General features: G+C 39.5%; 1 protein-coding gene across 1 annotated transcript in view; it reads left to right on the top strand.

Annotated features, from left to right (window-relative positions):
- plppr1 (phospholipid phosphatase related 1) overlaps positions 1-24,017 on the top strand; it is a 50,913-nt gene that overhangs the window by 20,846 nt on the left and 6,050 nt on the right. The window contains exons 3-4 of the mRNA XM_056737285.1: positions 18,811-18,999; positions 22,572-22,704. Of these exons, the coding sequence (XP_056593263.1) occupies positions 18,811-18,999; positions 22,572-22,704 (322 nt within the window). The remainder of the gene's footprint in view (positions 1-18,810; positions 19,000-22,571; positions 22,705-24,017) is intronic.

The following is a 24,017-nucleotide window of genomic DNA, read 5'->3' as shown; positions in this document are numbered from 1 at the left end:
GGGGATACTGTAGTATGTTCTAGATTTTCTGTCCAGCGCATACCTCTGTCTGATTTTGATAGTCAGGTTTTTGGAGTATGTACCTGACTGACTGTTAACTTAATTTCTTCTTTTTTTGTAGTGTCAGTGGATCATCTTATTTTGTGGCTGTGTAAAATGTTTTACTGTTTGCTTGCCCACATATGATTTAAGTTGTTCTTTTCTGCAAACAGCTGAAATATGACATACAGCAGGTGCCTTTTACAGTACAAATTTGCTGTTTGCAGTGCTTTCACTAAACGTGTGCATGTTTCTGATTCATCTCTTTTCCTGTGCCTCTGGATCTGCGTGCCGCTTTCAGGAAACATCAGAGACAGAAAGTAGGCCAAACTGAAACGATCACGCAGACTAATGCTTCCTTAGTGAAGGCACTGAAAATGCTGTCATGTGTTCAGATCTGTCCTTTAGGGAAATTATTTCGTGAAAGGCTCCTGAGCCAAGAAGCATATGCAATATGGTGACATATGCCATCTACCTTATCTCCCAGTTACTCACTGTGCAAGTACTGGACTCAGGCCATATTCTGATGCTGTTGGCCCTGTTTGAGCGGTCAGGGATTTTAGCCTGTTTTCCACAGATCGACAAATGGCTAGAGATAGTCTATAATGAAAATATTGTGATTTTTTTACTTTTATGTAGGGGTAATTAAAACTGTGGTGTTTTGTTATTTTCTCTCTGTTATCTTTATTGATGCTTGAAACATGCAATTATTTACTTTGAGTAAAAATAAAGATCATTGACTTCATGTTACAGTTCAGTGCCTTTATTCCTGTTTGGCCTAGTTTTGATCTGTGAAATGTGGAATAGGTAGATTATGTGTGAAAATGTTGAACTGTTGAACAAAATGTTAAACTATTTTGTTTTAGATTCTTGGATAAAAATGTCCTGTTTTTAAAACATTCCTGTTAGCCCTGGCTAATGATGGCTGTATACCTGGTGCACACCGCAACAATCTGTTGACCCATATTCAGTTTATCGTTTCAGAACAAACCAACATTCATGCATTTCATTTTCATGGTTGTCAATTTTTTATGGTTCATCATCTAAAAAAATTAGAAAGTTATCCCATTGATTTTGTTCCTCTGTGTTGTTATCTGTATTGCAGTGGTGTGGTGTCAAACCTAATGTGGGGTTAACTGTTACTGGGGCCTTTTACATCACACACTAATTAACATATTCGAAACTTCAGACTCTTGCAACTTGAGCTTCTACTCTCTGAAGATTTAATATTTTAATACAGCTTATTCCCCAATAATGCATTTTACATATGATATGTCAGTTTAGATTTATAATCATCTGACAAAATCACCTCACTCATCCTAAAGAGCGGAGATTTTCACACAGCGCATCCACAGCCTCTGTATGTGTTACCATTTACAGACGAACTGTGTTCATGTTTATATCTAACAGTGACAGGTTTTGGAAGTGTTGTTCTGAAGTCACAATACGCCCGCCGTACGGTGAACCTTAACATGCTGCTTCTCCTTGCTGCTCACTGCATGGAGTAGACGCCAAGAGAAGCTATCACTGTTCCGGGAATGCGAGACCTTGCACTTGTGGGGCAGTACTGACAACAGTTTCCCAATGTATAGGCTGAATCCAAAAGTTTGTCGTTATGCGCTTTTTCTGAACTCCCTAACTCCCGTAGGGCATTGAAGCCCCAAGGAAGAATATGCCAGCGCGATAGCCTCAACTATCCATTTAGATAGTCTATGCTTCGTGACCGGGGACCCTCTGGTGTGGTCACCGAAGCAGACAATAAGCTGTTCCGACTGCCTGAAGGGCAAAATGTAATGTAAATTTTAAGCGCTCTGACTGAACAGAGGAGATTCAGCTCCGGGTCCTGCTCGGAGTAGGGGAGCGCAGATAATGTTATTACCTGTGCTCTAAGCGGAGTAGAGAGCACCTTAGGTACGTAACCATGTCTTGGTTTGAGTGTGGAAGGGGAGCCGCCCTTATCCAACAGCTCTTGCAGGAAGGACAGAATTAGTGATATGTCATAGGATTCTGGGTCTGTGCCGCGAGTTGCACACCAGAAGACAGACCACTTCAGGGTATAGAGTCGTCCTTTAGACGGAGCTCTACCCTGTTATATCATGTTCATGACACTTTGGGGAGGATCGTAGGGTCCCGTTGAGAAGCCAAAGGTGCAGGGCCCACAGCTCTGGCTGGGGGTTCCAAATGGTGTTGCCTGCCTCGGAGAGGAGGTCCCGTCTCAGGGGAATAGGCCACGGGGCTGCTACGAGCAGCTGAGACCGTTCCGCAACCCAAGGCTGGTTCTTCCCGAGTGGGGCTACGAACAGCACCGTGTGCGCCTGTTCTATGATTCTCCTCATGATCTGTGGTATAAGAGCGACCGGGGGGAAGGCATAGAGAAGCCGGTTGGGCCATTTGTGGGCCAAGGCTTCCCTGTCCTTCGAAAAATAGGTTGGGCAATGAGTGTTGTCTTCTGAGGCAAAAAGGTTGACTCCTGCCTTGCCGAAGACTACCCAGATTTTCTGAACCGACCTGGGGTGGAGCGTCCATTCCTCTGAAGGGACGTTGCTCTGAGACCGCATATCTGCTCCTTGGTTCAGTCTGCCCGGCACGCGAGTTGCCCTCATTGAGCGCAGATTGCACTGGGCCCGGCACCTGAGTTGCCCTCAGTGAGCGCAGATTGCACTGGGCCCATTCCAAGAGGCGAAGTACCAGGGAAAAAAGGCGTCTTGAGGAGAGGCCTCCCTGGTGATTTATGTAGGACACCACTGTCATGCTGTCTGATCGGACTAAGACCAGCCACAGCGAGATGCAGTCCCTTCCTCTTCCTCACCTTGGTCTCAGGATGGCGCCTGAGGCGCAGGGTCCAGCGTGATCTTTGGCAGGCATTCCTGGTGGGGCAAACGTCTCCCAGAGTGAGAGGGTTGACGGGTCTCAGCACCTGTTGCCTTCTGAGTAGCAGGGGGCGTGGCCCCAACCATCTGCTGAGTCTGCGCTGGCTTGACGTAGGTCTGGATCCGGGTCTCTTGGGTACGAAGTACCTGTCCGCCTCCTTGTCCGCCTCCTTGATCTCTGTGAGCGTCAGCCACATATGACGTTTGAGCACCACAAGACTGGCCATCGATCTGCCTATTATCTGGGCCGTGGCCTTGGTGGCGCATAGAGCAAGACCCGTCGTGCTCCGCAGCTCTTTGAAGGGCGCTACGTCAGTATCGGACTCATCCATGCCCTGGAGGAGTTTGGCCTGGTATACCTGGAGCACTGCCATGGAATGCATTGCTGAAGCCGCTTGGTCGGCGGACGAGAATGCATGTCCAGCGAGGGCTGAATTGGTCTTGCACGGTTTGGAGGGATGAGGTGAGCCAGCACTTCCCCGAGCGCTAAGTTCCTCTACCCCGCTGCTTCGTCCCCGTAGAGCCCTGTGGGGGGTGAAGAAGAAGGGATCGAGGAGCGGATTCGTTCTCTGAAAAGAAAGCTATCCGCGAGTGCAGAGAGAAGAGACTCATGCTCTCGCAGTGAGGGCATTTCGTCTCTCCGAGTGCGTCTTCAGCGTTGGAAGCTCCCAAGCATGAGACACACTCACCGTGACCGTCAGCTGAGTGCAGGTGGACCCACCACGAGAGACGGGGACGGCGCGGCATTTGCAACAATGACGCAGAAAGTTTGCTCAGAAAATTTGCCTTTTAGAGCTTTGCTGGATGGCGGAGGAGAAGGAACCAGCGCTGCTGAAAACCAGCAAATTCGCTGAGCAGAGAGGTCCAGTTCACTGCAGTGTTTTTCCAACGGCGAAGCTAACAGTCTGAGTAGCGAGGTAGAATTCGTCGCTGAAGGAGAAGAGATCTGAGGATCTACGGCGATGTGTCTGCTTATACAGCCAACGTTTTACTTTGCAGGCACCAATGGCATTGCAGTATTCACTGCGTTATTGTAAAGCTTCAGTCATTGGAGAAAAATGAGTTGTCCCATATCGTCCTGCTATGCAGTACGAGTGAACTACCGATAGGGAACTGCTTATATGAAGATTCTAGTTTTTATTATGAATTATGTAATGGATTATCTGTTGTTGTGTTCTTCTAACCCTAAGGGGGTAATCGCTGAACTCTTATTCATGCTGGCTGCATGGGTGGGCAGGGAGTTTTTGCCCAGAATAGAACCATATCGCTAATCTAAACTGTATGCTGATTGTCAATCATCTTTTACGATAGTGATCTTGACCGTATTCTTTTTTTTTGTCATAATGTGCTGGGGTTTCTCTGATTTCTATACGTATTTATCCATTCATAACAGTAAGATGGTTGGATGAAAGATGGATAGATGTGTGGATATCTGTCCATCTTTAATATATATCTATACATACCCTTCCTGTTACAATTAACCTATATTTGTAGAGATGTGTGTGAAAAATGTATTTAATCAAACTCAATTATTTTTTGAGTGATTTAGCCAAACAGTTCTTGAAGGGTTTGACCATAAAATGTTGGTCCTTTTCGAAAGACTTGCTCAGCCTGCTGTGGTCTGATATCTGCTTCCTAAAGAAACCACCTATTCACCAATAACGTCAGGCACAATAAATTATTCATTCTAACATTTCAGCCGAATAGTGTTTCAGACATTCACTGGGGGTTTGAGTTGTACTTATGCATCTCTCTGTGTGTAAGAATAAAGCTCCAAACCTTTGAAATCTTAAAGGTGGGTTGTGTAGTTTTCCTAGATTAGCTTTAGAAAGTTAGAAATTATACCGTTTATAATGCCAACAATGTAAACCTAATGGCGTCTCGGTGTAGACCCAACAAACTAGATCCAACAACTTTGAAAGTCAGTAAAAAACGATCATACCTGTCAATACCAGCAACCATCCAACCCACAGCCAGTCAGATTTAGCTCTTTGGATGGCGCACTTGAAAATATTTATGCTGCTTTAGTTACCCAGCCTGTTTATTGTCAATTTAAAATGTCTCTGTTTTTAGAAATGTTTGGTGCATTTTTGTGCAATGTCGACCTGTGATCGCGTTTACATTACACTCAGAACCAATCTCAGGGTGTCCCAGACTACCTCTGGAGCAGGACAAAGGTCGGATAACATTTAGACAACAAACTTTTTTAAACTTGTCTATTAACTTTGACTCTCAAATTTTATATTTTTAGTAGGAAAACTAAATTAATGCATAATGAAGGTTCATAAGATGCAATAGATATTTATTGAGCCCCAAAAAATGACAAATATCAGTGGACGACTCATAAAACAGAGATGTTCCTCAACTAATACAAATATGATATTTCGAGATTTAAAGCAAATCAACGACTAGTAAAAAAACACTGAGCGTGCCTGTTTACATTCTCTTGTTATAAGTCCAATAATAATAGTTACCTACAAATATTTAGGTGTTGGAAGCTACTTTTGATCTTAAATGTATGCAAGTTTGTTTTGTTTTATGTCCTACAACGCATTGTATAATGGTATAACAAGGTGTGAATTATGATTTTGATGTGAACTAAAAGCTGTTAGCTTTATGTAAAAACGTTAACAAAATGAATTCAGTTGAGATTTCAGAGCCATAAGATTATCACTTGTAATTAGATTTGCTTCAAATTAGCCTAAATATTTGTTTTTTATTACACGGCTCATTGGAATGCTTGATTCTGATTGGCCAGACACAACATTTACAGGATCATTATTCCCAGATAACAACCTCAAATAAAATAAAATAAAATATTTTTCCCCATGTGGAGAGTAATAAGTAATAAGTGTAATAAGCGGGATAATGTACAAGCAGCCGGCTTTTATCGCAAAATAAGCCCCTTCGGTGTAAAGCATAAAATGACTAGACGCTTTGCGTTGACTCCTGATCACACTGTCTGGGCATTTTCTGCGATAACAACCGGCTGCCTGTACATTATCCCTTACACAATGCAGTAATGCATGCATCATGCTGGATTTAAACAGTTTTTTCGGCATCATTTAAAAAATACACCGTCTAGTCATTTTATGTCTTTGATTCCTCCATGAACAGAATGATGAATAAGTGTTTTCTAAAGTCGTTCATCCTGTGTGCTTTACAGTCGTATCCCAGTGAACTGCCAGGGTTGTAAATCGTCTCACTAGTCCTATTCATGACTCATACAACCTGTTCTGATTGATTGTGGTTGTCTGGAACAGCTGTAGCTTGACTTCATTGTAGTTCAGTTTTGATCTGCTCTAGGGGAAGTCATGTGAAGGTGAACGGTTGGGATGTGCTTCCTTCTCTAAAGGATTATGGAAAATCGATCTTTACATTTTCTGATGAAAGTGTAAGGGTTCTCTGCTCGTACAAAGTTATAACGCCACAGTTTTTTGGGTGGTTACCATTTATATATTTGTAGCACAAACAGGTCGAACATCACATTATATTATTACACTACCCAAGTGTGAACAATAATACAGTAATAGTGATGCTGGTATTAATAAAAGCACACTGAAGCTCTTTCGTCAACCCAGGAGTGTGAAGAGTTGACTCACCCTGAATGTAAAAAAGCTGATGTTAGCTTGAAGGATTCAGGTTCCATTAAAAGTTATGTTAACGTAACTGTGTTATTCATCACTGTGATATCTATAAAGATAAAGTGAGCGAATCTCCCTCTTCATTTGTCTCTGCCACCCATCCCTGTCCCTGTCTCTCCTCTCTCCCTTTTCCATTTACTATGGCTGTATTCGAAATGGCATTTCAAAATAAAGTCTTGCGTAACCGAACCTTCATACCGATGGTAGAAGGTCTGGACTCCATAGCAGCTTTCATTGTATCTACATTTATGCATTTGGCAGACACATTTATCCAAAAGGACTTACATTGCAGTGACCTATACATTTGTACTTAGTTATGTGCAATCCCCTGCGATCGAACCCACAACCTTGTGTTGTTAACGCAAAGCTCTTACCACTGAGCTACAGGAAAGCTAAGGAAAAGGAATGCCCAAGCGCTCATCTGACTGACATGTTACACAATCAGTCACAGTTCGACTTTGGTTGACACACAATTATAGACCATTTTGGAAAACGTAAGCAACGTTGATCAAACGCTGGTCCAGAAGAACTTCCTGTTTCGGTTTCTAAGACTACACAAATGTTTGAACATAACACAACCAACAGCACATTTAACCGAATCGAAACGTGTAAAAAATATCTCTAATATTTAATCATATATGTAAGATAAAAAATAATATTACATTAAATTTAACCCGAAGTGCTTCTGGACCAGTTTTTGACATCTACGGAGAGGTCTATAGAATTCAGCCATTTAGAACAATTTCCATTGTGTGCCTTGTGCATTTTGATGTTTAGCCAAGTGTCTGTGGGTCTGGCGACTGAGGCTGACTAACATGTTACGTTTACATTCTCTGCTGTGTAAATGTGTTGAAATAATGTTTGGACTAATTTGCAGTAGCTATAGAACCTTGTAAAATACTGTATCCTGCAATGCACTTATCTTGACCTTGTGATGAAGGAACTAGTAATAATATCATTCATTATTCTCTTAATAAATCTATAAAATAAATAAATAAAAACGACATTGTTCATTTTAAATTCATGTTAGTTAATACATTTACTAATGTTAACAAACGCAACCTTGTAAAGTGAAAACCTTTTTGTAGTTGACACCCAAGTAAAGCATTGAATAAAAATGTATACGCATACTTTATAGCACTCTACCATACAAAACTTGTTTTTGCTGAATATAGTTATTATGTCACCTGAGCATACTATACAGTACAATTTTAGTATGTCTAGGTAATCTACATTTAACCAAATGTTCAGTAAACAAAACACCACACTGCAATGTAGTATTCAGTATTGTCATTTGAAATGTTAGTAGCATAATGTTTCATAATGCATAAATAAAAAGTAAAATGTAGTATATACTGCACATAATTCAGTAAGTAGTAAGCTAGTGTTCTTAGGCATACTCTGTCCCTCTCTATATGCACACGACCCCTTCTTGGCTCCTGCTGCCATGTTAGTTCTGTTCAGTCTCCAACTGCCTCCTGTAGGAGACCAAAGGAAATGCGTGTTGCCTGTGCTCATTATTGCATGGTGGATTGGGAGATAAGGAGATCCAAAGCTGTAATAATCTTCCATAAAATCAGTTGTACAGCGGAACAGATTTCGTCTTATTCCTCAAAACTCTTATTGCATTAAAGATGAGATGTTTTGAGCAGACCTGACATTAGACACCAAAGGCATACTTATAGCAGTTTTTATATTAGTTTTACCGAAAATAATTCACAGACTATTTACCGAAAATGAAATGTATTTTTTTTCTTTAATTGTAAGAATGAAAGGTCAAAATTAAATTATATTTTATCCTCCTTTTTACCCTCACTGACCCCATTACAAAAATTATACATTACATTTTTGCCATTGTAATCATCTTTGTGCCAGGATAAAACAACTCAAGTGTCAAATATACACAGTGCTATAATGGAACACCAATATAAGATGCATAATCACAATTTCCAACTTCTTACCGCTGCTCTTCGAAAAATTATGTATTTCCAGTGTAAACCAGTAATCATCAATCAAAGTTGCACTTATGTTTTGCTAAAGACTTTTCTTACTATAGAGCTCATTAGAGTTATGACATGATTTCATGTTTGTTCACCCAAAACACCTAGCAACAACATAGCAGTGCAGTCAAAACATACCACAATGTAATGCCCAATGTAATTGACTGAAAGAGTGCATAACTTGAGATCATGAAAATAACATTTCATGCAGTGTGTAATGTTGCCGTGTTTGAAAGTAAGCAGTCTGCCAAGTTGTAAATCCGTAGGTGAATGAATAACAAAGTTATTGGCCTGGAAAAAAGGGAGTAGACTCTGAATCACGCAAACGAGTCGTCCCTAGTCCGATTCACAAACCACCGCGGATGTACATCACACTACATATAGTCCCCACCTACGTTTTGCTAGGACTGCCCGCGAACAGGCCTCGAATTTAGGCCCTGGCCCGGCCCTGGCTGAGGCCCATGTTTCTTACCTCCCCATAACACAGCTTATTGCGGTCATTAAAGTGGTTCTGTTTTGTTTTTAATGGCAAGTGATTTATATTTAGTTTTGTTTCTTTATTATGCTAATATAGAAAAATGTTTGGAGCATTTTTTGTTTGTGGTTCAGGTGCTGAACGCAATTTGATTGCCAACCGCGCCAAAGACCCAGATTTAAGCGCATGGCGGGCATGAGACTGTTTATCCTGTTGCAGTCATTAATATAGTTTGGTTTTGTTTTCAACAGTAGAATTTCTATTTTGTAAAGTAACATAATAAAGGAAGGAAATAAAACATGTTCTTTTGAGTATCTTGTTTGTTGCTCAAGCACATAACGCAGTTTGATTGCCAACTGCGCCTGAGACGCAGATTTAAACTCACAACGGGCATGAGTCTGCTTAAATTCCCAATTCAGCTTCAGCCGTAAGAAGAAAACTTTGAAAATGTGCGACATAGTGACATGCAACCTGTGTTCTTACCGCATCCCAAACTGCTCCATTGGGTTTGCTGGACATCATGCAGCGCTGCAGAGATCAATCGCCGCAAAGCATCTTTTTTTAATTAATTACTCTTGTGTTATTTTGATATCATAAGCAGGTGGATCTCCGCAACGTGCACATAAAGTTGAACACATAATAAATCACAACTCAACATTACTCTGTTGTGCTAAAGGAGAGTTCGCTTTTCTTACTGTTTACATCAATACAGTCGAAACATAATAATATAAGCATGCTGTGGTCCTGATCGTAAAGTGATGCCCTACAGGTGGGCTGGGTACCGAGCCTTTTTCATGGTGCCATTGTCACAGCCCGCCTGCAGGGCATCACTTTGCGATCTGGACCGCCGCATGCTTATATTATTATGTTTTAACTTGAAATCTTGCCCAAAGCCCGTCTCTAAGAGCACACATTCATCGGGGCCTGTCAGGCTCAGGCTGAAATGCAGGGCTCTATTAGGTATTGAAGGAAGGAATACTGAACGCACTGAAACTCATCACTTAGAGCAATGACAAAATGAAGAGAATAATTTAAATGCCTCTCATTACACTTCAGGAATGAAAAGTTGCTGAGGATTTGTTCTTAGTTGACATGATAGTAGTTTTATGATGTGAATTATGGTTTTACAAACTATTTTTGTTTTGTTTTTTTATCCAAAATGTTATTCCTGTAAAACAAAGAGTTTTATGTTTTAACTGACTGTTTATGGGTAAAGGTTGTTTTCATGGATATGTTTTTCCATTCTGGGCCCATTTGATTGTATTGGGATGTAATTCTACATAGATTAAATTGAATATGTAGGAATGTGCAATTATAATAATATTATAGTAATCATCAATTAGTGATTCAATATGATTTTGACATGCTCAAATAGCCCTAATGGAAAGTCTTGTTAAAAAAAAAAAGAGTAGGAAGCATATGTTTGGATTGCATCAAAAAAAATTGTTTTCCAGTTTTGTGCTGTTTATAGAAAATGGGAGCTTCAAGGGGTTTAATTACTTAATGGTTCAGTCAGTAGTCACCGTTTGGTGTGGTTCAGTAAAGTATGTTGTCGACTTTTTTCATTTTTTCGGTCAAAATTTTATTGTTACACTTGTTTCCACAACTCTTTGGGTGTTTCAAACCAAATTGTGGAAATTGTAGTGGAAAAAAATATTTAAAAGGCCAGTCTAACCAAAAATGAAAACTATACAAAGTAAGTGTAACAGTTTTGGTGTCCACGCCTATGGGTCTAATGGAATGGGACATGAATTGGTTACTTTATATAAACTCTGTTGGTCCTACAGCTTTAGTGTCGTGAGTATGTACCTGTAAAACATGTACCTGTAAAACATGTATTACTTTGTAGTGTCAATAACAACGCTGTTATGAACCTAGTTCTGTGAAAGCACTGTGTTATATCCCTGGCCTGAGTGAAGGTTTGGGTGGAGGGTCTCTGCATCGGTAAATAGAAAATGTTTGCTCTAAACCAGGGGTTCTCAAGCTGGGCCCTAGCTGACTTCCAAGGGGGCCTGACTAATAATTTAAAATTGGACAAAATGAGCATTGAAATACATTTTAAATCAACCAAAACCAATATATTTTTATATTCAATAAACACTTCCAGTTAATATCACGCTCTGAATTTTTCTTTGAGTAGAAATGTTGAGTTCGCTTTCTACCGGTCTCTCGACGTTGTGTCGAGAACGACAGATGGGGTTCGCCGTTGAGAACCAATCAACTCTGACTACTATAGAAAAGGCCAATGAAATTTGGTGAATGAAATTTGCAAGCCGGTCTCCGCCACCGGATGTCCGGTATAAAAGGAAGCCGACGTGCAGCATTCATTTACCTTTTGTTCTTCAGAGCCTTTGCTCATGACTACGTACAAAACGAATTCAACGAATTCTTCATCTACATTGCCGGATCTACGACGAAGAGCAGCGGATCGTCCCTACCTGCAGCGACCTTCCCCTGGGCGTCTCGGCGGTTCCGGAGGTGTTAGAGATTTTTTCTAAAAGGTCCTTTCAAGACTTAGCATTCTCCAGCGCGGCATGTCCCGCTGTTCTCTTGGGTGCGGCACCCTCATCGAGGAGGGGGATGGACACGATCACTGAATTAGTGTCTGGGCGTCGAGCACGATTAAGCAGCGTTCGTTGACACATCTTGCCCGCACTGCAGGCAGATTCTCATTCAGAAGTTGCGGTCACGGGTGGCTGTCTTCCTACGGGAACCAGCCACCAATTCGTCTGCTACCCGTGCCGTGACATCGGTGGCTACGACCCCGAAGTCCGCCTGTATTAGCAGCGTTAGTGATGTGGGGACCTCTGCGAACGTAAACCTGCCAGCCAAGTGCTGACGGGCCGATCTTACCCCGATTCGCTGTTCTGAACATTTTCCAACCGGCGGTGGCATACCGTTCGGATCCTCAGGCACGTACTCGGAAACGATGCGTGACATAGATGAGATGTTGCTTCAGCATCGGAGGGAGACTGGCATCCGACCATGACAAATCCGAGCTCCCCCCCAGGGGGGTCGTGCTCAGGAGGAAGCAGAAGTGATGTCAGCCATGCTAACCCGGGGATACGTGGTTTCTGGGGTCGGAGCGCGCCCACCCCGGATGCCCTTTATTTTTCCCGGAGGTGCATGAGGAGCTGTGTAAAACTTGGAGCGCTCCACTCACGGCCCGCTCCAGTTAAACCAGCTCCCTTACTTCCCTTGATGATGGGGCAGCCAAAGGCTACGTCGAGATCCCCCGGGTGGAACGTGCGGCTGTGGTGCACCTGTGCCGCTGACGGCTACCACCTGGGGGAATCGGCCACGCCTACCGTCCAAGGCATGTAGGACTTCGGCATCACTGGTGTCGAAGGCTTGCGCTGCCATGGGCCAGGCTGCCTCCTCTCTCTACACCATGGCCATCCTGCAGGTTTGCCAGGCCAAGGCGTTGAGAGAGCTCCACGAGGGCAAGGCCGACCCGGGTATAATGCAGGATCTCCGTGCCGCCACTGACAGCGCTCTATGGGCGACCAAGGTGGCGACACGGGCCCTGGGTCGGACGATGTCCACGGTAGTGGTCCAGGAGAGACAACCCCGGCTGAACCTTGCGCAGATGAGTGACACAGAGAAAGTCCGCTTTCTTGATGTACCCGTCTCGCAAGGTGGGTTGTTGGTAACACCGTCGAGGACTGCGTTCAGCAGTTTTTGAGGGTGAAGAAGCAGACAGTGGCGATTAGCCACATTTTACTGCGCCGCGACTCTGCTGCCTACAGGCCTCCGAGATCCCGCGTGACGTCTGCTTCCCGGCAGCCCAGGAACCCTTCGACATCAACACCGGTTCCTGTGCACCCCCAGGCTGGACCCCGGAAGAGGATGTCGAAAGGGAAACCTCCACCCCGTCAACAATCTTCCAGGGAAGTGACACTGACGGGAAGACCCCAGGGAGAACAACAGCGGGCCCGACCTTCACAGCCACGGCTCTGATCGGTCGGTACGGGACGGCTCCTGCCTCGTCTTCAAAGCTGGACCCTTTTCAGGGCCTGGCGCCCACTTACTCACAGAGTTTTTCCGTTCTCCCCGGGTGTATTTGCAGCCGATCGCACACTCCACTGGACTGTGCCCGGCAACCCGACCTCACGCGCTGGCGAGGTGTAGGGTCATACACAAACGACAGCTGTCACCATTCTCAAACCGACAGTGCGTGCAGCTGTCCCTCCAGGCAGGCAAAAAGGCGGAGCCAACCTTCCCTCCGGGGACTCCCGACATATGGTTAGCTCCGCCAGCCGACGAACCATCCTCCGTGGGAATGATGAAGCAGACCGTCACCTTGGTCCCCCTGTCACGTTATCTTGAGACCCAGGCCCGGATGTTTGCCCAAAGTTCCCACTACTCCCTTCCGGGACCAAGTGGTAGACTTGCAGGCGACTTGCTGCAAATTTAATTGGCCAAATTTCAGTTGATTGGTTCTCAAGGGCGAACCCCATCTGTCGTTCTCGACGCAACGTCGTTCCCTCCATCAGGGAACTGAGGTTACATACGTAACCAAGACGTTTTTGTGAACGGGAGGGAGTCCTTTGAATATTGTTATTGTTTCTACACTGTAAGAAATATATTGTGAAAATAACAGTAATTTACTGGCAGACATTGACAAGTAATACACTGTATTTAAAAATGCAGTAAGTTACTTGTCAATGGCTGCCAGTAAGTAACTGTGATTGTTTATTGCATTAAGTTACTTGTCAATGGCTGCCAGTAAGTAACTGTGATTGTTTATTACAGTAAGTTACATGTCAATGACTGTCAGTTAGTAAATGTGATTGTTTTTTACAGTTAGTTACTTGTCAATGGCTGCCGGTTAGTAACTGTGATTGTTTATTACAGTTAGTTACTTGTCAATGGCTGCTGGTTAGTAACTGTGATTGTTTATTACAGTTAGTTACTTGTCAATGGCTGCCAGTTAGTAACTGTGATTGTTTATCACAGTAAGTTACTTGTCAATGGCTGCCAGTTAGTAACTGTGATTGTTTATTACAGTAAGTTACTTGTCAATGGCTGCCAGTTAGTAACTGTGATGGTTTTTTTACAGTAAGTTACTTGTCAATGGCTGTCAGGTTACTTACTTTCTTAGGATGATTGCTTAAAAGTGAACCAAGAGCCAAAACCGAAATGAATCACAGATCACTTATTCTGGTTTGGTTTCTTTACAACTTGAAGTTTCTGACTGTAAGAATAATACCATTAAGAAAAAAAACACGGTACAAATTCAATGGAGTTCCAGCACTTTATGCTTGAATTGAATAAAAGTGGATCACACTGTTTGACAAATACATTGTCTCTATTTTAAGGTAAAACACAATTTGAAAACATTTCCTAAACAAACAACAAAATGCTAAAATATAATTAAGAAAAATGATAATAATTCACAGCTGAACGGGTTGTTCCAAATGAAGATTTCTGAAAAATAAATAATAAACAGTAAATTATAATATATACATTTAAAAAATATTTAGATTAAATAAACATTGACCTCAATCTAGTTATTTTGCCAGTCAAACTCTGTGAAGTCCATGATGAAGGAAACGACACGTGGGTTCATGTATGACCTCTTTCGGTGTACTGACTTTCCAGTTTTCTGGCTTCTCTGAACCTTGGCACTAGACTTGCTGGACTCTTGATTAATCCTGACAAGGAACCTGTAAGAAATGCAGCAGGACATTCTGCATGCCCACACTGAAATCTGATGTTTGCAAGATGAATTTTAATATGCCAAATAAATGCAGAAATCGAAGCTGCATTGAACTCCGAAACTCTACACGTATAAACCACGATGACACCCTAAAGTTAAAACTTCCACCTGCACTGTCAATGACTAACTATGCAAATGCTCTTGCAATGGAATGTTCTATTGAGTTTTGGCTCTTGGTATTTATAACCTTTGGTCGTCCGCGACAGCGGCGCTGCACCCGGACGGCGTGTGACATCAAAGTACCGCGAGAGTGATTGTAATAGTTACGGAACAAGCTCCACTCAGATTCCCCTGTCACAAAATTTTGATGTTATTTCTGTGATCGGATTTGCGCAGCACTGCATGACATTTAAGTCATTACCAGGGAGTTACAAACAGATGAGGTCTATCAGGGTTATGGCTGCAGAAAGTTGACGTCGCGCACCACAGAGTTTAGAACCACCAGTAGCCTTCATCATAAGCCTGTGTCAATGCCATGCATTTTTGCTGCTTGTAAACAAAACCTCATGACAAATCAATACATTTTTTATTTCAAAAACGTCTATTTTTCACAAAAACATTTAATTATCAATTCACAGAAGGTTATAAAACAGTTCAATGTTTAATGTCTAGTTGTGCTAGACTTAAAAGGAAAAAAAGCTAATAAAAACTTGTGCAAGACATTTGTATCCTTTAAAAAATGATCATACTTTGTTTTCGATTATGTCCCATTTCAGAGGTTTCCTGAATATCACACAAAAGTTTCTCAATTCCAAGATTAACTGTAGGCCTAATACCTGTGAACTGGGAAAATATCTATTTTAATTATTTAAACCCTTTATAATATAAAACTATGAACATTCATGCTTGATTGTTGCGATTTACCACAGGCCAGTGTTGATTAGGTAAACAAAGTCGTTTTTTCTATCACATTCCTCTAATGTGATTTTCACAATACTTGATTGATCAGTATTGTAATTCTCACTGAATATAATTTAATGCTCTGTGACCCCCAATACGTTATTTCCAGTGTATGAACACAGGGAATTACTGTAAATTTCACATATTACTTGTTTGTTGTGACTTTCTACAGGACAGATCTGATTACTGTGACTTTGTACAGCACATCCTCTTTAATGTGATTTTCACAATATTTTGACCAGTATTGTAATTTCTCATTGAAACTACAGTAATACACTGTAACCCCTTATACAGTTTTTCCAGTGCATGAACACAGTGAATTACTGTAGATTTCACATGCATTTTTTACAGTGTATAGATTAAGGCTAAAATACATTACAAGACTTTTGCTCAGATTTTCCCCAAATTTTCAGTCTGGACTTGTTGCAGAATGTCTGCCAGTCTGCAGATTTGATCAATTAGTGTGTTTCTATGTGAAACTTTCCTCAAAGTCTTCAAGTGTATGATTGTATAGTTAAATCTGATCAGATTTTTAAAAGTTGTAGTGTGTTCCAGACATTAGTTAATAGGTTATCTTGCAATAGTGTTGGATTACCATGCCCATAGTTGCATGCAATATTTTACATTTTAGCTAACAAATAAATGTAAATGTAAAAATCTATTTCAGTCGTATTCTTTAAAAGACTGCCCTCTAATATGGCCATTATTCTCTTGTGAGTGTGTGCTTCAGTAAAGTATGAATATACTTGCCCTAAATAAATGCTACTGTATATTCTCCAGTTACATTCTATAGTTTGAAGCTATTTTCCTGGATTCACATATGGAATGGAAATTGCTTTGTCAGTTGTGGTGGCTCTGAAAGGGGGTACGTCCTCTCCTTTTGGCTCTTTACGCTGATCTTTATATTATATTATGAGTCAAGCCTGAGGAGTCATGACGCACTGGCTCATGAAATAATCATTTGTTGCTGACTCAGAACTTGGCTGCAGAGTCTTATGGGTTTTTTTTAAGTGTAAAAAGTGCTAGCCTAAGAGCAGATTCAACCTTATTTGATATTAACGCTTCTGTCCTGAGGTGGCTCCTGGTTTAAAGGAGTTTTTTTTGCAATCGAAAGGTGCTGTGGTTAAGAGTTTAAAGCAGGGATCGGCAACCTAAGGCAGACGTGCCACTATTGGCACGCTGAAGGGAAATCCATGGCACGCCAAGATGTTACATTAATTCCAAATCTTAAATTATTTGTTTAGTTTACATAAATGTTTAAGTCCAATTTGAGGTCCTGGTACAAATTACATTTTATTACTTGTATCAAGTTTACATGTAAGTTGTCACTTCAGGCATTAGCGCTCATGCAGGTGGCGCTCAGCAGGTGCTGAAGAAATGGTGCGGCACAATCTTTCAAAAAGGTCGGTCTGTAATGCACTCTTACTGTTTTAGACAAAGTTCTGTGCCATTTATCAAACTTTAAAACTAAGCACGAGAAGATTTACTGAGATAAGAGGCGCAATGCAGCACCACAAAATCTGCCTGTAAAAGATGTTTTAAACAGGCAGACCAAGATCCAACTTGGCAAAGCATCTCACTGGTGCCCATTCCATTCCTGCATTCCTCATCCTGACTCGTTTTAGAATTTAAAGAGCAACAGGTAGGGCCTATGTGCTTGATAATATTATTAGTATGATCAAATATAATGTAAAGATGGTCGTGCGGGACACGATTTGCCGTGTTGCATTTTTTCTATGACAGCTATACTACTGTACTTATAACACAAACGGGACACGTAGCTTACTGTATGTGCGAGCTCAAGTTCAAAATCAAATCCTGATGCAAGTGTGACCAATTTAACTCAGCCTATTTTTATGTCATTTTTATAAAACAATATGTGGTTGTACGTTATTTAATGAATAGGCTCTATCACGTTGGTTAATCCATTATTATTGTTCAGTGTCTGCTGTAAATGTGGTAGAATTGAGTAGCTAATAAATAAGGCTTTCTGTATTAATGGACTTTGCACTATGTTTTCCGTTATTCCAAAACGGATATATATATATATCTAGCAGTATCTATGATGAAGTTCATGTACAACAAAGACAATTTTGACAAATAACATGCATTTACAGTATGTATGTGATGCTCTGTGGTGCGGCAGGTTTTAAGTCCAAAGTTGTAGTGGACGCCGCATGGCAGAGCTGGTGTGTGTACAGTTATAAGGTTTTATTTCTAAACATTAGTTAACTAAATTACTAGCATTACCAAAATACTGTTACAACCTTTTTATCTTAAGGCTAAAATTCAATACAAGACTATTGCTCAGATTTTGCCGTTTTGCAGTCTTTTTCAGTCTAGATTTTATCAGTTAGTGTGATTCTATCTGAAACATTCAAAAAGGCTGTAGTGTATTCCAGGTTTTAGTTAAAATAATACAACTTTATATATAACGATACAAAAATTGTCTTTGATCACTATTTCTTATATATATAATGCATTGTGCTTTTTCTTCAACTAAAATTGTATCCAGTGATATAAATGTTAAACAATATATTACTTTTGACAAAGTGCCTTCAGCCCTTCTGTAAAGATGCTTTCTGGTCATCTCATGAAAAGCCCTTAATGTAACACGGAGTGTTTATAAAAGGAAAAATAGCTTGAAGCAAATCAGTGAATTGAATTTAATAATAGTGATAACAGTGTGTGTGTGCTCTATTCACCGTGGATTTGTTTAATGCAGAGGACATATTTGAAGTAGGGGCTACCATACATTGAGCAAAAACACCACACTAAGGTGCCCTTTTCACAGTGTAATTATATATTTAACTGAGTAATGATAATTCTATAATTTACTTACAATGCATTAGGATTGGGGTTAGGATAAGGGTGTCTTTTAGGCTTAGTTACATATAATTATGTAAATATTATAATAAATACATGATACCTGTAACAAAGGCACCTTAAAATAAAGTGTTACTTAAAAGGGTCTATTTTTGTGCAATATCAATTTTATGTTACAGTGTATAATATTCGATTATGTCTAATAGGTCGTAAAACAAAAAAGAACAGTATGTGTGCTTTTTAAAAAATGTTTGGGACGGCAAAATGTAGCTCATGAAAGTGACATGCAGATATAAAAATCATGAGCTAACCAAGTTTCTTGTGCTCTGTCCAGATGGTCATCATGGCGGGCACTGTGCTGCTGGCATACTACTTTGAATGCACAGACACGTTTGGGATCCACATTCAGGGTTTCTTCTGTCATGACGCTGACCTGATGAAGCCCTACCCCGGGGTAGAAGAGAGCAGCTTCATCCCTCCTCTCATTCTCTACTGCGTTGTGGCGGCTGCACCCACTACTGTTGTAAGTAATATTGTATCTACAAAAGGCAATGTAAAGAAAAAATGTATGCAAGTCCAAAACACAAGCAGAATTGTTGCATTTTGGTTAACAGTTTTCTTATTATATCTAAGGATCCTTCAAGTGACACATTGTGACTAACTTTGTGCTACAAAAATGCAAAAATGTTGGCGCTTTATGACTCATTTTTGTAGGTACTAGATATGAACACCAGAGGGCACTACAATATAACAGTTACAGCTAAGAATAAGAATGTAACCACTTCAGAATGTTTTAACTACATGTACATAAAAATACTTGTTATTTGTAAATGTGTTTTAGATGTATTACTTTACCTCTGTAATCCCATAAAGAATCACAAATGGGAAATACAATTTTGTCTCTAGAGTGGAGTTTTATTGTTTGATGTCACCGGTGTCTTAGTGGTTTAATAGTCACAAGGACCATAAAACATTAACCACCAACAATAAATGAGAGTGAATCTTTTCCATATCTTCAGAAGAAATAAGAATAATATGATAATTTAAGTTCAACTTCCTTCTGTTCTTTTGAGTTTGTCGGTTCTTGTAGAGCTGACAGTTCTTTTGGATTAGATCATACAGTTATTGGCATCTACTTAATGTTTGAGTTTTGTTATTTTATCAAGCATTATTGATTCAATAATTATTTTGATTATAATGTAATTATGAAATCATGAATTAATATGAAAAGCAATTTTGTTAGGATACTATAATGCCCCATATGTGCAAAATATATCAAACTGAACCCAGACTATGTATTTTTTTACATTTAGCAGTTCAAAGTTATTTTTACTTTGGACATTCTGCATCAGTCTCTTTTGGAAGTCTTGGTAATCTTTATTTTTTTCGGCCCCATGGCATAAAATGTTCTTGCCAACTATCTTACTGTCCTCTGCACAGCGCACAAATGAAGCTCATCCTTTGCATTTGGTGACTTCCGAATTGGTCAGTTGCTAAAGTATCTGACTTCAAAGTAACTTGTGAAATGTCTCTCTGAGATTTATATTTCAGGGAATAGTTCACACAAAAGTGTAAATTGTAATTTTCTCACATTCGTTCTATGACTTTATATTGTAGGGCTTTATAAAATACTTGTAATATATCAAATACTGTTAAGTTATGTGCATGACTTATATTGTAAATCATTGTTCTTTTTGGACCTTGACCGCATTTAGTCAGCATCCACTTTAATTGTATATGGCAAGCAGCTATTCGTCTTTCATATTTCATCTGTGAAAGTCTTACAAGTCTGGAATGATAACACGGTGAGTAGATGATGGGTGAGAATATTTGAGTGAACTATTCTTTTAAATATATAATTTTTTACTTTCATACAGAGAAATATTTGTGCTTATTCAGATTTTACATATGATTAATGAACTGAGAAACAATTCTGCATACAGAACAGGCAAATATATGGTTGAGAGAATGATTGCATTTCAGAGTGCTAAATGTTAAAACCCTTGATAGAATCTTAATGATTTGATGCTTTACAACAGGAAGACAAATGAAATATAGTTTTGTATTGGTCTATTAGTTTTGGAATTAATTATGAGCATTGGTGTGACCCTAACTCTGAAGGGAATTGTTCTTCTCATAACTCATACTAAATTTGAAACATTTGATATGAAAACAGCATTTGATTATGTTTTCAAAGCGCTTTTCAAAGTGTCAAACATAATATACATATAAAATGTTTTTTTACTAAAGGCATATAGTTTCCTCCTTTCAAACAAATTAAACTTTCCAAAAAATTGAATAACTCTAAAAACTGATCTTGCATCATAAAAATAAAAAATAAAAAAATGACACACTAGCTTTTTAAATATATGAAAGTGCCTGAAGATTATTTAATAAACATTTTTACTTTGGATATTATAATATTTTATCTATTATTTTCTGTTTTATTTAATATGCATTATTAGAGGTTTACCCAATATCAAAGCCTGAAACCATATTTTCAGGCTTTGATATTTGGTAAACATGATTTGACAGTTTGACATCATCAGTGTGGGATATATGAAACTCGGTTACAGTGCAATGTACTACACTGATAGATAGATATTTTTTATATGCCCTAATTGAGCAGTTATATCCAAAATGACAATAAAAAGTATACACGTGTAAATTGATAAAACCACTAATTTAAAAGCCAAAGACAACTATAGCAAGAGATCAAATTCACAAAACTGTATAGAAGAAACTTAAAAAAAATATCTGGCCAATAGACTGTTTATTACAGTTATATAGTTATCAGAAGATGTGTAACATTGATATGTTCAGTCTGTAAAATAATTGATTTTGAGTTGTATAAGATCCAGCTTACATCATCTGCTGTTGTGCTTGTAAAATATTGTGGCATACAGTTCTTTATAGAATTAAGATATAGTCAGCAATGTAGCAATTTTTCCAGCTGGTAGTCAAAAGCATTTTGTTCTGTTTAAAGGTTTGTAAATTGTGAACCGTTTATATTTTAATCTATTATATTTAAATAAAATCATCTCTGACTTGTTGAAAATCATCAAAAACAAATAAACACTCACCCAGTCCGTGATATTTGAATACAGTCTTCTTAAAATAAGTACCGTCTGGTCTTGAGGAAATGTAAAGCTATCACTGGCAAAACAACAACAATGAATTTCATGTTTATTAATAATGTCTCCCAAAGGAAGAATATACAAGGAAAAAGCATAGGGCCTAAAACGGATCCCTGTGGTGCTTCATACTCGACTGGTGATTTAAATTTACATAAAGGGGTAAATTAAAACCTGGATTAATAGAATGTAAACCAGAATAGTGTTAGACCACTAATACCATGGTTTGGTATGTATGGGATTTCCGGCTTCGTATTAAATTATAAAATATGTCCAGAATTAGCATCTCCCCGGTAAACTTTGACAATTTCCACCATTGACTGTATCTTAAGTTTATTTTTAACATTTTTAACACTCTACGCTACTTTGTACTGTGTGCGTTTCGGGTGGGTCTGGAAGATTATTGGTAAACTATATTTAGTGGTTGAGCAATTTTAGCAGATCAGTAATCTGGAGTAGACTGAGTGGCTGTCACGATCACCAGTTCCCTGCAGATTCACAAGAGGGCACTCCATCCCACACCTTTACCACTCATTTTGGACTCCAATTCTCATTACTCATTGGCCAGCATTGCATTCACCTGTGTGTTGTTATCTGCTGCACCTCTGCATATTTAAACCCAGTCATTTCAGTCATACTTTGCTGAGTTTGTGTGAAACTGTTATAGTGCTAACCTAACCGGTGTCTATGATTCCCATCTTGTTTACCCTGTCTGGTATTTCATGTTTTGGATGGATTTGACGTTTGCCTGCCTTATGATTGTGATTTTGGATTATCCCTAATAAACTGCTGCGTTTGGATCTGCAACCAAGTCTCCCTGTGTTGCAATGTGATAGTGGTACTATCCTAGCTAGACGAAAGATATAATATACTGGAGGTGACAAGAAAGTGGTTTGACATATCATGACTCAGAATTTCTTTCATCTGTTAATCTATTTTATGTTTTGTGTTCTCTTTTAAGATATTTGTTGGGGAGATCTCAATGTACGTCATGAAGTCCACTAGAGAAGCCCTCATTGCCCAGGAGAAAACCATTGTGACAGGGGAGTGTTGCTATCTGAACCCTCTCATGCGAAGAATCATTAGGTTTATTGGTGAGTTTACCGTTTAGATCAAATTTTCAGGAGTGGAGTAAGTAAACATCTTGGAGTGAAATAAGTTCCATTTGATGCCAAAAGTTCATACACACTGGTGTCCTAGCAGAGTTACCACAGTTGTGGATCATCACAGTAAAGTGGTAGTTCACAAAATCAAAACTCACCATTTCTGGTTAGTATGTGAGTGGATTGTGACCACCTCATGTCAAGCTTCAGAAAGACGCAAAAACATTATAATTCCAGATTCCGAACATCCTTAAGGCATATCAATGTTTTTGGTGACAAAGTAAAATAGTCTGTTTTATGCAGGTCTTCAACTGTATATATGGGTCAGTGACAAAAAGAGTTGGCAAGATAATAAAGGTCTTTTAAAAACTTTTTGTGTAACAGATATTTTAAAATGTACTGATTTTGTGTAGTTAAAAAATAATATTTGCTCCATTTTTTTAAGTTAAGACTAAAGGCAAAGAATGAGAAACATATATTTTATCCACCTAGATGAAATGTAAACATACTCATAAAAATAAATAATTTTATATCAAATAAAAATAGATTTTATAAGAGTTAGCTTTGGATTTAAATGTGTTATGCTGTTTGTCGGGACTTAAGCTGAGAACACCTTCGTTTTCTAAATAATCTTTGACAAATAATGTAAAAAAACGATTTAAAGGGCTCATCAGATAAAAAAATGTTGAAGTGCTATAATCGGATCCCTGCATCTACCAGCTCAGAAAATGTGAAAAAAAACTAGTCATTTTGTTTGAGCTTTTTTCTGAAAGCATGTAGTAAATTTAACCGATCAGATTTCACTCCCCTTGTGACATAGGAAGGGGCCCTTATTATAATATTACCTCCTATTAATCTGCATGTTTACACCAACGACATGGCTGTTTCATGCACTACACCAGTGTTTCCCAACATTGGTCCAAGATACCTCCCAGAATGTATGAAATGTCTCCCTAATTAGCATCACAACAAGCTGACGAGTTGAATCTAAAACATTTGGGAAACTTTCAGCACCCGATGGAAGAGGGGTGGGGTGCGCAGAAACTCATTAGCTTTTAAGGAGACACACCCCTAAACGGGTTGCTGTTAGCATAGGTATTTTTGACAAGGCAGAAATGTGTCATTTACACAGCCATTGAGTGTTTTTAAGCAAAATATGTTACACACATTTCATAAAGACCCTAATAAATCATGCCAACTTGAGGAAAATGTTACTCCGATGAGCCCTTTTTTCTCTATATAATTATATTTTAAAGAAAAATACTGGTTTCACCACTTGACACAAATGAGTTATCATGTTGCTT

The sequence above is a fragment of the Triplophysa dalaica genome, chromosome 22 (assembly GCF_015846415.1).
Source record: "Triplophysa dalaica isolate WHDGS20190420 chromosome 22, ASM1584641v1, whole genome shotgun sequence".
NCBI lineage: Eukaryota > Metazoa > Chordata > Actinopteri > Cypriniformes > Nemacheilidae > Triplophysa > Triplophysa dalaica.
Note: the sequence above shows the minus strand (reverse complement) of the source record. Positions and strands in the feature narration are given on the sequence as shown.